At 41.9% G+C, this 14,436-nt stretch overlaps 1 protein-coding gene across 1 annotated transcript; it reads left to right on the forward strand.

Annotated features, from left to right (window-relative positions):
• Window positions 1-10,848: 10,848 nt before the first annotated feature.
• Window positions 10,849-12,777, forward strand: LOC147333701 (E3 ubiquitin-protein ligase TRIM21-like). The gene has a single exon (XM_086268798.1). It carries the CDS (start codon window positions 10,928-10,930, stop codon window positions 12,653-12,655), a length of 1,728 nt encoding a protein of 575 aa, XP_086124924.1. The 5' UTR covers window positions 10,849-10,927; the 3' UTR covers window positions 12,656-12,777.
• Window positions 12,778-14,436: the final 1,659 nt, after the last annotated feature.

The following is a 14,436-nucleotide window of genomic DNA, read 5'->3' on the forward strand; positions in this document are numbered from 1 at the left end:
AAAACAAATAGAGAACTTTAAGAAGGACCCTAAAATGTACAGGTAGTGTCATGGTCTCCGTGCCTGCCCGGCCGGCCCACAAGACTGCTTGTGGTGTTTGGTTTTCTCTCTCTCTGCCTGGGCGGAGCTCACTGTGGGCTCCCGCCCTTGGCCCACACACCTGACAACAATCAGCTGTCATCACCTGGAGCACTATTTGAGGCTGGAACACAGATCCTCTCATCGCTGGATGATTGTACTACAGACGTTAGTGATTCTCCCAGCTCCTGTGAACCTGTGCTTGAGTATACCTGTGATTTGTGAGTGACTTCCCTTTCCTCTGCTACAGACTTTCCTGACCTCCCTGTCATGTGAGCGTGTGTGAGTTTGAGCAAGAAGACGTGTGTGAGTGTGAGAGAGCTACCCTGTGATTCCCTGGAGTTTGGATTTTCCCTTCACTGTATATATCGTGCACTGGTGCTGTAAATAAACTGTTTTTGGAGACGTCACACCGCTCTGCTCTTGAGTTCCTACTACCAGTTTGTGACAGGAAGCCAGTAAGTGAAATTAAAATGGGGGTAATGTGCTCAGACCTTTTTGTTCCAGTTAAAAGATGCGCTTCATAACCTGCAGATGCCTAACAGATGCATCACTAACCCCACTATAAAGTGCGTTACAATAATGGAGTCTAGAAAATTCCCACATGTGGGACTAATAAAGGTACATCTTACCTCATCTCTTATCTTAGATGTAACAAAGACATGGATTACTGTCTCAAAAAGCTGCTCTGATAAGATGGGCTTTATTTTTGCCAGTTGTCTCAAATGAAAAAAAAGACAGATTTTACAACAGCTCTGACCTGGCTTTCAACTTCATCATCTGCCTCCATTTAAACTCCCAGGTTAGTGGTGATTGGTTTAACAAACTGTGCCAGCAAACCAAGATCCATAGTAGTGGTCTCAGAAGTGCCACCAAAAACCATCACTTCTGTTTTCTGCTCATTAAAATGTAAAAAGTTCAAAGCCACCCAGGCCCTTATTTCATCAAGACATCTGAGCAGAGGGTCTACTGAGAAACCATTTATCTTTTAAGTGGGAAACAAATCTGGGAGTCATCGGCAAAACAGTAGAAAGAAATCCCATGTTTCCTGAAAATATACTCGGGTGGTATCAGATATAAGGAGAAAAGAAGCGGGCCTAAAACTGAACCCTGTGGAACCCCACATTGAAAAGAAGCAGCAGAGGATACAAGCTCACCAAGTTTCACAGAGAAAGTTTGGTCTGCCAATTAGGATCTGAACCACTGCAGTGTGGTTCTCCTAACACCCACCACCTGCTCTAAACTGCAAATTAAAATCTTATGATCCACTGTATCAAAGGCAGCTGTTAAATCTAAAAGCACGATCATAACACAGTCATGTGATGCAGTTCCTAAAAAAATTATTAAAAACTCTTAAAAGGGCAGATTCTGTACTATGCAAAGCTTTAAAACCAGATTGAAAAACTTCCGAAATACAACATTCTTCTAAAAATGGATATTCATGGCTTGTAAACTACCTTTTCAAGAATCTTTGAGATAAAACTCAATTTGGAAATAGGTCTGTAATTTGCAGTCATTTCAGGATGTGAATTCCAGTAATACTGTAATATTTGCTGACACCTGAAGTTCATCCTTCTTCCGTTTACGTTCAGCTCTCTACACTTTCTTCTGGCTTCACAGGTGCCTTCATTCAGCCATGGTTCAGATATGGCTTTTACTTATCTAAGATTAAGGAATCCCAACAGCCACTTCATAAATGTATGGCACAGCATAGAAGAGCCACCTCCACAGGACAAGACTCAGCAGTCCATCTGCATCTAAAGGACAAAGGTCACTCTTTTGAGGATGCCAAAGTTCACAAGCACAAGTTCACAATGAACTCATCCAAAAACCTTGGCTGATTGTGACCTACACCCGTTTTCACGCCATTGTCCCTCTTGGGGGGACACTCCCACGGGGCTTAAATCTGGGATTTTCCACGGTTCGACCCTAGAACTGAAGAAGCTTCTCGGATGAAACGTCTTCAAGAAACAGCTGTGAGGACAGAGCAACTCCTTGGTAAATAAATAATGCACTTGATGGTGACTTATGAAGGTCCTTGCAGTCCAGTTGATCTTGCGCACTTCCAGGATCCCTGTGTGAGGCTCAGAGTCATAGGCTTTCTTGTAGTAAATGCAGGTGGTGCAGATGTTGGTCAGTGTAGTTTTCCTTTGTGTGCCCCACTCACATATTAATCCTTATTCCTCTTTGTTGCTATGCCTAACAGGAACTTATATGAAGTACCGAGGTATTCTGGTGAGACCACTTGCTTCTTCAATTGAGCTTTTCAGGTCTATCTTTTGTGTGTGTGTGTGTGTGTGTGTGTGTGTGTGTGTGTGTGTGTGTGTCCTGTCTGGCACTGTAGCAATCAGAATTATGTCTGAAGGCCAAGACAAATGCCCAACAGATTTACTTTCCCAAGTGGGCCTTTTGCAATACTGGTCCACTTGATTGTCATAGTTTATTTGATCTTTATTAGTTATTTTTATAAGTTATTGTAATCAGGCCAGACTGGACTCGGGGACGGGAAAGAAAAACAAGAAGAAAAGTTCAGAAGAAAGTTAACAGAAGGAGAGAGAAAGAAAAAGGAGAAAAGAGAGAGAGAGAGAAAAGACGATGAAAATCTGCTTCATCACCTTTTTTTTTCTCTTTTTCCTTTCTCTTGATCACCTGTTGAGAAAGAAAAAAGAAAACAAGCAGAGGAAGACTAGAGCAATAGTATAAACAACATCACGATGATCTATGTGACTATAACAGTAATACTAAATATTAAACATTATTGTGCAGCACGTAAGATCGACAGCGCACAGTGTGCTTTAAGGTCTCAAACTTAGTGTCAGTAAACAGTCACAGGCCTCAGGTACTTTTTAACGTTCTTAATCGCTTTCTTAGTTTATGTGATAATTCTGGAGTCACTTCTTCACCAAGTATGTGCGATGATTTTTTAGCATTTTTTTAATGACAAGATCCTATTGATCAGGGCCCTTGTCTCGTTGTCTGCTGCCTCAGATCAGAGTCTTTCTCCTGTGTGCTCAGCTGTCTTAGAGCAGTTTGATCCCGTCTCCCTTAAGGACTTGACCGCGGTAGTTAGTAACCTAAGATCATCACACTGCCCCTCTGATTGTCTCCCCCGAGCTTGCTTAAAAGCACTTTTAATACTGTTGGGCCTTTTATCCTGAGATTAATTAATACGTCCCTTGCTACAGGCTGCGTCCCATCATGCTTTAAACAAGCTGTAGTTCAGCCTCTTCTTAAAAAACAAAACCTGGACCCAACTGTTCTGTCCAACTACAGGCCTATCTCAAAGCTTCCTTTTCTTTCTAAAGTCTTGGAGAAAGTGGTCTACCTACAGTTGCAGGCACACCTTGATTCTTATATGATCTCTGAAAAATTTCAATCTGGTTTTAAATCCCTACATAGCACTGAGACGGCACTTTTAAGGATTTTTAACGCTATTCTTTTAACTCTGGACTCTGGCAGCCCTGCTGCCCTTTTATTGTTGGACTTGTCAGCAGCTTTTGACACGGTCGACCATGACATCCTGTTATCACGGCTAGAATTTCATGCTGGCCTAAAAGGATCTGCCTTACAGTGGTTTCGGTCCTATCTGTCAGAAAGGTTTTTTTATGTCAGTATGGGCCCCCACAACTCCAAAATAGCCCCTCTTAAATACGGTGTACCTCAAGGCTCTATTTTGGGTCCTGCTCTGTTCGCACTCTATTTGTTGCCATTGGGCTCCATCTTCTCGTGGTACAACATTTCATTTCATTGTTTTGCTGATGATTTGCAGATTTATCTACCTTTAAAAGCAGGGTCAGACCATCCCCAGCTCTTATTACGCTGCCTTGATGATGTCAAACAGTGGTTGTCATTAAATGTTTTAAAGCTAAATGAAAATAAAACTGAGGTTGTCATTTTTGGCAACTTTAATCATATCGACAGCACTCTGGGCCCCTTTCCTCGTATTGTAAAACACATGTAAAAAACCTCGGTGTCTATATTGATGGTTCTTTTAAATTGAATAAGCAGGTGAGTGCAGTAGTTCAGTCCTGTTTTTTTTAGTTAAGACAGCTAGCCAAGGTAAAGCCATACCTTCCGGCTAACGTCTTTGAGCGTGTTATTCACCTTTTTCTTACTTGCAGATTGGACTACTGCAATTCATTGTATTATGGTCTAGATCAGGCCACCATCCATCATCTTCAGATGGTTCAAAATGCAGCTGCTCGCCTACTAACTGGTACCAAACGGAGAGAGCATATAACCCCACTTTTAGCTTCTTTACACTGGCTTCCTGTCTCCTACAGGATCCAATTTAAACTTTTACTTTTTGTTTTTAAGTCACTCAATACCCGAGCCCCTCCTTACCTGTCTGAGCTCCTCTCTGCCTATGCTCCAGGAAAAACCATGAGGTCTAGCTCAAAACTAATGCTGTCCATCCCACGGACTAACCTCAAATCCCGTGCTGATAGATCCTTCTCTGTGGCAGGTCCCAGACTTTGGAATAGTCTCCCCTTAAATATGAGATCTGCACAAACACTTGAGCAATTTAAATCTTTACTAAAGACACATTTCTATGCCCTGGCTTTTAACACACTATGACCCAAGCATTTTGGTCTTATTTGAATTAGTTTAGTTATTGTTTTAATTCTTTTACTGTCCTATTATTGTTTTTTATTGTTATTATTGTATTACATTGTTGCTTTTTAATACCATTTCTATATTGTTAAGCACTTTGTGCAGCATCGGCTGTTTGAAATGTGCTATATAAATAAATTTGACCTTGACCTTGACCTTGAGGTAGGAGCCAAAAAGGGTGTAGTTTGTGGGTGTGATCACCCGTGTGTACACCTGTGAGCATGGACGCGCTTGTTTTTAAAAGGTTCCTTCATGTAATGATCTGCTAGAGGGTGTGGGGGGGGGGGCCACAGCCCCGTCCTCCAGGGCATGAAGCAGGTATGGAGGAGATCAAAACTCCAGACATCCAGAGGCCCCCAGAACACAAGAGACCAAGGAAGACCAACAGAGGGGCAGCCGCGCCACTGTCCCAGAAAGAGCTGAGGAGAGTCCCAGATGAGGGCTCACTCAGCAGCCGCGGAGCAGAAGCCAGGGGGAGTTGCAGTGACGCGCCCGTGAGCTCCGCCGGCAGCCAGCTGTGCCTGAGTGACCGAGCCCCAGGCTCCAGGCCCCGATAAGCACCCACCAAGGAGTGAGCCGGTGTGTACCTGGACGCCCATCCCCAGACACAAAGAACCACCAACGCACTGATGTCTGAGGGCGTCTGCCACCGGATATGAACTTTTTTCAAGACAGTGAATCTTGAAACCAGAGAAAAAATAGAGAGTTTTAACTTGTTCCATTGGCAGATTTTTTCACTTATTTCAAGCTAAAATATTTATTAGAATTCAAATTTAGACAGAAACAAAGTGAATAATATTATTTTATTATCACGTTGATGCAGCACATGGTTCAGTTAGCTTTGTATAAACACGTGTTAGAAATGTTCTTCAATCAGCTCTTTTTACTCTCATTTCACAGCCAGTACTTTTTACTTTTACTTGAGTAAAGAAGTTGAATTAGTACTTGGAGTATTTTTAACAGTAGTACTTCTACTTCAGTACACACTGTGTGTACTTTTACCACCTGTGTCTGAGACCTCCTTCAGGGTCCACCTGAAGCTCTCAGTCTGCTGTGGAAAAAGGAAATCCAGGTGAGTTTCTCCTGATCACCTGAGGCCGTCATTACTGTGTGAACCCACACACCACTCCTCACTCCTCCCACCCGCTGCACACAGTCACTGAGTACAGACCGGCTGATTCCTGTAAAGGGAGAGGCAGGAAGAGGCGGAGCAACAGCTGAAAAACAAGAAGCTCAACGTCATTTTGCAGAAGTGAAAGTGTGAGAGAGCAGCAGCAGAGCTGCAGTCGAGTCCTGTTTGTCTCTAAAAGAAGATTCACTGGAGTCCATCAGGTTCCTCTCAGCAACAGTGGTGAGTGCAGCTGATCACACTTCCTGCTTCTACACAAATCTTCACTCTGTTCACTTCATCAGGGTCTAGAGCGCCACCTCATTTCTCCATGGTGCCACTTAGGCTACGTCCACACTCGCCCGGATAGATTTGAAAACAGCGCTCCGCGTCCACACTAGTGTTTTCAGTCGTTTTCACAGAGTTGTGCGTCCACATTAAGACGGCTGAAAACGCTTACGTTCCAGTCCTGCGCATGCGTGAAACGCAAGACGATTCGACCGGTCTCATTTCTGTCTGCTGCTTATTCACTTTCCAGCTGTTTGAAACGTCGCAGCAGAGGTGGAGGAAAAGCACCGAGTTTTAAAATGGACTAACAATGAGGTGGAGTTGTTGCTGCGAGTAACACAAAAGTACAAAGTTGCAAAAGCGAGAGAGAAATAAAGAATTTGAAGAAAAGCTCTGTGGAGCATGTGCAGACTGATATTCATCTTTAATAGGACTGTCAAAACTGCTGCTGTATAATGCTCTCCACTATCTTTGTTTAATTGGTCACATGCCTGCATCACATGACTAACATGCATCATCGTTTTAGAAAGTCTCTGTTTTCACTGTTCACTGTGACACAAACGCACCGTCTCCAAATTATTTACTTTCCGGCTGTTTGAATCGTCGCAGCAGAGGTGAGCAGCCTGATAGGAGTGGATGTAGCTGTGGGTAATGAGAAAAGATGAAAAGAACGATTGATAACTTTTTCGTTAAGGCCGGTGCTCTGACACGGAGCCATCAACCTCTCAGTGTCTAACACTGGTCTGCAGACGGCATCAGATAATGAGCCACATTAGATGGACTCTGAGCCCACTGACAGTAAAAGGGTGAAGTGTAGACATTTGGAAGAGAGCGGCCTGACCAGTTTCTCTGACTATGATACTGTAAAGCTGACAACATGATGCATTTACTGTGGTGAGTGTGCAAAGACCATGGCAGGTGTTGTGCCAAGGTAGGGATCCCCAACAGGATCTGTTTCCCTGCGTCAGGAACATCGGCTGGGCAGGGAAAGCGGACCCAACGCACTCCGCCTCCATCACGACCAACTAGACGTGGAAGGAGTGATGTTTTAGTGACAACATGAAAGATGAGTGTGACCGTTCAGTTTGTGGGTTACAACAGAAAATGATACATTTATTGTTCTCGTGTGTTATCGGACGGGATCATTTTAACAAACCGAGGACATTTTCCTGATAATTATCTGTATCCTCCTGTAACTTTACTGTTTAAAGAGCTAAAACCTCCAACATTTCAGGATCAATAAGTCCTTATAAGACGTGTTTGTGAGCTAAAAATCAAGAATGTGGGATACTGTTTGTCTGTGTCAGCCAAACAACTTCACATCTTTGTAACGACTGTTAAAAAGATGTTCATCCTGTTGATCCTGTTCATCTGGACGCTGCACTGTACAGCAGACACGACGTTGTTCAGTTTGTGTTTCAGATGAACCAGTTTGTGTCTGAGTGTGTTGCTGGGTCTCCACCAGTTACTCTGACAACTGAAGGTTCAAGATTTTTATTTTGACATTTTCACACAGGACCAACAGTCCATGCACAGTGGAATACTTGTGCAGAGCTTTCCAAGTCAAATCACACTTTAACAATATAAAGACAGAAAAAGCAGAAGGATAGAAATGAAGTCCGGAGTAGGGTAGTCGTACTATTTTCTTTTTTTTTTTCTTAAATTTTTTTTTATTTTTGCATTTAAATTAAACATAACATGCTTATACAAAATCAACCAAGAACAATTACTGTTTTTAACATTTGTGAACTTATGAGCATGAAAGGAGAAAGGAGAAAAAAAAAAAAGAAAGGAAAAAAGAAGAAAAAGAAAAGGAAGAAAAAAAAAACTATTTCAACAATTATACATCCTAATCAAACAGGTTTTATTCCTGGTAGATGGTCATTTAATAATGTCAGTTTATTATTAAATACAATTAATTTAGGTTATGGAAAAGAGGTTAAAACAGCAGTACTTTCTCTGGACGCTCAAAAAGCATTTGATCAGATTGAATGGTCTTATATATTTGAGACTCTAAAACAATTTGGTTTTGGGGAGTACTTTAGGGATTGGATTAAAATGATTTATCTGTGTCCGGTGTCCTGTATTCTCACTAATGCAGATAAATCCTCTCCCTTTCAATTACAACGCGGGGTGAGACAGGGGGATCCCCTCTCACCGCTTCTTTTTGATATAGCCCTGGAGCCCCTAGCCATTAACATAAGAAACCACCCAGGTATACAGGGAGTTAAATTTGGGAATGTGGAAAGTCTTGTTAACATTTATGCAGATGACTTACTGATCTGCCTTTCCAAACCAGAAATCTCATTCCCTAATCTTTTAAATTGTATTAAACACTTTGGGAAATTATCAGGATATATGATCAATTGGGATAAATCTGAATTTATGCCAATAACAGATAATCTATGCCCAAAGTTCCTCAGCTCACTCCCATTCAAATTAGTAACTACGTCTTTTACCTATCTTGGTCTTAAGATCTCTAAAAATCCCAAACTCCTTTATAAATTGAATTTCCTGGAAATGCTGGATAAGTTCAAAGATGATATTAGAAAATGGAAGCTGCTTCCTCTGTCTCTGATCGGTCGAATAAATCCAGTTAGAATGGTGTCTTTGCCACGATTTTTATATCTTTTTCAAAACCTTCCTATTCACTTGCCACTTAAATTTTTTAAGCAGCTTGATTCATTGATTCACTCATTCATTTGGGCAGGAAAACCCCCTCGGATATCCATGGCTCATCTTCAAAAAAACACTTCCTGCGGGGGGTTAGGTCTCCCTGTGTTTAGACATTATTATTGGGCAGCAAATTCAAGAGCTCTATTGCACTGGCAGTGGGGCTCGCCTATTGATTATTGTCATGACAAGCTTCCGATCTGGCTCCAGGTAGAGGCAGCAACAGTATCTGAAGCCTCATTACCGGTCTTATTGTTTTCTAACACGGGTTCTTTTAACAATTCGCTCAGTCGTAATTTTGTTGTTAAACACTCCTTAAAGATATTAAGTCAAATTAGGAAATCTCTCAAACAACCTGATTTTTCAGTAGGAATGCCAATAATACATAACTACTTGTTTAAACCAGGTAAAATGGATAGGGTGTTTTTAGAATGGGGGGGAAAAGGGATTGAAATACATTGAGGACTTATATACAGATGACAAATTTATGTCCTTCCTTCAACTTCAAGAAAAGTTTCAATTACCTCAATCACATTTTTTTTCGTTATCTTCAAATAAGGAATTTTGTTCAACAAAACTTTTCAGACTTTCCACTGAAGCCACGAAGTTATACTTACTTTGATATAATTCGGAAAGCAGATTTTAAACATTTGATATCTCAGTTTGTTAAGTGCTTTACAATCCCAGTTGATTCCGACCGAATTAAGAAAACATGGGCTGAAGACCTCGGGGTCCCTCTGTCTGAAGACCAATGGTCAAATTGTTTGTCCAATATTCAGAAAGGCTCAATAAATGCCAGATATAAACTAATCCAGTTTAAAGTCATTCATAGACTACACTTTTCTAAACTTAAACTTAACCGGATCTATAATTCTGTATCCCCCTTATGTGACAGATGTAAAGTCGGTGAAGGTTCCCTTGCACATTTATTTTGGCATTGCCCTGTTTTGAATGCTTTTTGGAGCCAGATTTTTTATGTGGTTTTCAAACCAATTTAGGAAAAAAGTACCACGTGATGGTACATTGGCTATACTTGGATCATTTGCATCAGTCGAATCTTTTTCCTTTTCACAAAAACAGATAATTACAATGGGTGTGCTGGCTGCAAAGAAACTTATTCTTTTACAGTGGCGGTCTTCTTCGGCCCCGTGTTTTAACAGGTGGCTTAATGAGATGGTGTCTGTGGCCAGGGTGGAGCAGATAAGATTTGATAGAGAGGGGAAACTGGCGAGTTTTTGTATGATTTGGCAACCATTTCTAGAATTCTTAAAAAAATTACTGATCATAATTCATGCCTCACACTCCGCGTGAATTATTTTATTTGTACTATTTTCTATATACAAAGAAAAAGAAGAAAATGTACAGAGAGTGTGTAGTTCTCTACCTCTTATCGCACTCACAGTATTGCACATTTGTTCCACAGATCTGTTTCACAAGTCTGTTGTGAGTGTATTGCCCGATGGTCAGTGAACCGATGATACATTCAAAGTGAGGTTAAGTAGTGCTGTGTTATTTTAAGTGTTCAGTGTGTTTTTGTTTGCCGTCAGTCTGACAGTTGTGGGGAAGAAGCTGTTGAAGAATCGTGTTCTGTGTGTGATGCTGCTGTCCGCTCTGTTGTGTCTGAGATTGTATGTGCAGCTTTGTATGTGCAGGTCCATGGATGCAAGTGTTGTTCCCATAATCCTCTCTGCAGACTTTCTGACTCTGCAGAGCCTTCCTCTCTGTCTGTGTAGTGTTTCCATACCAGACAGTGATGCCTGCGGTGAGGATGCTGTCTATCAGTCCTCTGCAGGCCTGGGTGAGAGGGTGGTGGTTCATGCCAGCTTTCCTGAGCAGCCGAATGAAATAAAGCCTTTGCTGGGCTTTTTTCACAGTTGCTGTAGTGTTGAGAGTCCAGCTCAGGTCTGATGTAACCTGAAGTCCCAGGAATCTGTGGCTGTTTGTCCTCTCCACCTCTGTCCCTTTGACGATAAGAGGCTGCAGGGGAGGGAGTTCTTCCAAAAGTGCAGCATTCATTCCTTGGTCCGTGTTGAGGATGAGGTGAAGAAGCTTCTGTGATGAAAAGAAACTTAAAGAAGTCCAGACGCTTTTCTCTCCAAGCTCCTCAGACTACTGACGCTTGTTTCTCTCTTTGTAAAATGAAATTTAAAGTGAATTTTGAATCAAATGTTTCTCTTCTTTCTCCCTCAGAGTGCAGACATGTCTGCTGCCAGCAATCTGCGATCTGAAGATCAGTTTCTGTGCTCCATCTGTCTGGATGTGTTCACTGATCCAGTCACTACACCATGTGGACACAACTTCTGCAAAACCTGCATCAGTCAGCACTGGGACATGAATCAGAGCTGTCAGTGTCCCATGTGTAAAGAGACTTTCTACACTCGACCTCAGCTGAAGATCAACACTTTGTTCTCTGAGATGGTTGCTCAGTTCAGACGTGAAGCTCAGCAGAAAGCCAGCAGCAGCAGCTCAGAGCAACAAGCTGCCAAACCAGGAGAAGTTCCCTGTGACGTCTGCACTGGAACCAGACTGAAGGCCCTGAAGTCCTGCCTGGTGTGTCAGACCTCCTACTGTCAGACTCACCTGGAGCCTCATCTGACACTGAAACGTCTGAAAAGACATCAGCTGGTTGATGCTGTGGAGAACCTGGAAGGCAGGATGTGCACGAAGCACGATAACCTTCTGCAGCTGTTCTGTAAGACCGACCAGACATGTGTCTGCGTGCTCTGCCCTGTTTTAGACCACAAGAACCACGAGTTTGTTCCTCTGAGAGAAGAATATGAAGGAAAGAAGGCAGAGCTGGAGAAGACAGAGGCTGAGATTCAGCAGATGATCCAGAAGAGACGACTGAAGATTCAGGAGATCACAGAGTCGGTGAAGATGAGTAAAGATGCTGCAGACAGACAGAAAGCAGAAGGTGTTCAGGTCCTCACGGCTCTGATGGAGTCTGTTGAGAGACGCCTGAAGGAGCTCATGAAGGAGATCGAAGACAAACAGGAAGCTACAGAGAAACAGGCTGAAGGTCTCATCAAAGATCTGGAACAGGAAATCTCTGAGCTGATGGAGAGAAGCTCTGAGGTGGAGCAGCTCTCACGCTCTGAAGACCACCTCCACCTCCTCCAAAGCTTCTCCTCCCTGAAAGCTGCTCCACCCAGCAAGGACTGGACAGAGGTCAGAGTTCATCCACCATCATATGAGGGGACTGTGGGGAGAGCTGTGGCTCAGCTGGAGGAGACAGTCTGGAAACCCATGAAGAAGAAGCTGTTTGAGGCTGAGCTGCAGAGGGTGCAGCAGCATGAGGTGGATGTGACTCTGGATCCTGATACAGCTTATCCTGAACTCATCCTGTCTGATGATGGAAAACAAGTTTATCATAGTGATGTGAGGAAGAAACTTCCAGACAACCCAGAGAGATTTTCTTACTGTGTTATGGTTTTAGGAGAGCAGAGTTTCTCTTCAGGCAGATTTTACTTTGAGGTTCAGGTTAAAGGAAAGACTGCGTGGACTTTAGGAGTGGCCACAGAGTCGATCAACAGGAAGGGAAACATCACACTGAGACCTCAGGATGGTTTCTGGACTGTGTGGCTGAGAAATGGAAATGAGTACAAAGCTCTTGCTGCTCCTTCAGTCCCCCTCTGTCTCCATCCTGGTCCTGAGAAGGTGGGGGTGTTTGTGGATTATGAGGAGGGTCTGGTCTCCTTTTATGATGTAGGTGCTGCAGCTCTGATCTACTCCTTTACTGGCTGCTCCTTCACTCACAAACTCCACCCATTCTTCAGTCCCTGTCTGAATTATGGAGGTAAAAACTCTGCACCTCTGATCATCTGTCCTGTCAATAACATTAATCGATCCCGTTCATTGGAAGAATTGCTTGATTTCTATTCTGATTCTGATTGAAGGGAACAAATGAACATATTGAGTGTAAATCCTCTACAGTCTCCATGTTTCTATAGAATCTGATCATCAGGACTCTGATTCACACTTTGATTCTCATGGAGTTTGATTTGAACAGAAGAAAAGTTGAATCAGGAAATGTTCCCACTGATGGAGACTCGAGCTGAAGAGCAAATATCAGAGAACAAATGTCCAAAAGCTTCATTTCCAATAAAGTTTGTTCAATGCTTTGAGTGAATCCAGACTCATGTGTGGCTGTTATACGGAGCATCAGAGTCCAGCTGAGTTATGTTGGATACAAACTGCTTATTTTGGCTCTGTGAGGAGTTTTGTTCACTGAAAACTGATGAGACGGATAATATTCAAAGAACTCTGTAGAGATTCATGCATCCATGTTCTCCACCTGCAGGTGTGGAGGAGAAAGGTGGAGCACAGACTGCTGCATCCTTCCAGTCACATCATTTTGATGATTATATTTGCATGTTGTGATGATTTGGGTTAAAGACAAACAGAGTTGAACGGCTGCAGTCACAGCATGAAGACGATGCTGAAGCTGAGCTGTCAGTGAACATGTTTCACTGTGATTTGATTTGAAGAATAGAAAGTGTGTGTGGCTGCTGACAGCTGCAGTCTCTGCTAGTCTGCATAACACACACACAACTTTCCCCCTGAGGCAACGATGCAGCAACAACACAAAGAACAGCTGCAGACACACACACACACACACACACACACACTGTTAAAGAACACTTTACTGTTTAAGGCAGAATTCCTCAGTAACAATGATTTGAGTCTACTGTGTCTACTGTGGTTTCCAACATACAATCTACTGAAACATGTTTTTCTTTCTGCCGTACAAACTATTTGATCACAACATCTTTGCTTTTTTCCTCCAATCGTTTATTCTGATTATTTTATTTAGTTTAACTAAGAAAAGCTTAAAATTTAACTCTTAACCTGATTTAAACGTTTAATTTCTCATTAACTCAGACTTTTAATTTATTTCCTTGTTTAATGTATTATTTCTTTATCCTTGTTTAAGTTTTGCCGATCCTTTCTGTGTAACCTGTTTAATCTGACCTTTGACCTTTTAATTTTAACTTAACAGTACTCTTGTTTTGACCTTTGACCTCTTTATTCCTTATAACCAAAAAAACCCTTTTATCTGATATTTTCACCTTATTGATTGATTATATATATCTATTATATTTTCTCACCTTACCTTATTTTGACCTTTGACCTATGTCCTTGTTAGCCTTGATCTTCCTTCATCAAACGTGAAATTTCTTTCACCTTTGAACTTCAAGCTTAAATCAAACCTTTGTTAAAAAGCTTCTTACCAACTTGTAATTCCAACTCTCTGCATTAAACACGTATCTTATCATATAAACACTGGATCACTGAGAGAACTTTAGGCAGAACCAAATGAAGCAGCTGACCTCGTCAAACTCACAGCGACAGTAACTGACAGTGAATTATTTTAATCTTCTTCATTGTATTTGTTAGAAACATTTATTTTCCTTTAATTGGACTTTGGTTAAGTTCAATCCGATGTATTAACCGACCTTTGAGGTGAAGTGCAGCTGCGAAGAACGCTACGGCAGGCAATGAGGTGCGTTTAATGTCGCTCTGTTAATTTGAGCGTCCATAAATTGAATGTCTTATTTTTTCTTACTTTATTATTGCTAATTTATTGGAGAATTTGGCCATTTAATTAAGATAGATTTTATGTTGTTGGTGGTAAAGATCTGGATGGATGTTTTATTTTATTCTGTGTTTCTATT

This window comes from Aulonocara sp. 'chitande type north' Nkhata Bay, linkage group LG3 (genome assembly GCF_057382095.1).
Source record: "Aulonocara sp. 'chitande type north' Nkhata Bay isolate Kocher_YH1m ecotype deep benthic linkage group LG3, A_spYH_male_GT1.1, whole genome shotgun sequence".
NCBI classification, from domain to species: domain Eukaryota; kingdom Metazoa; phylum Chordata; class Actinopteri; order Cichliformes; family Cichlidae; genus Aulonocara; species Aulonocara sp. 'chitande type north' Nkhata Bay.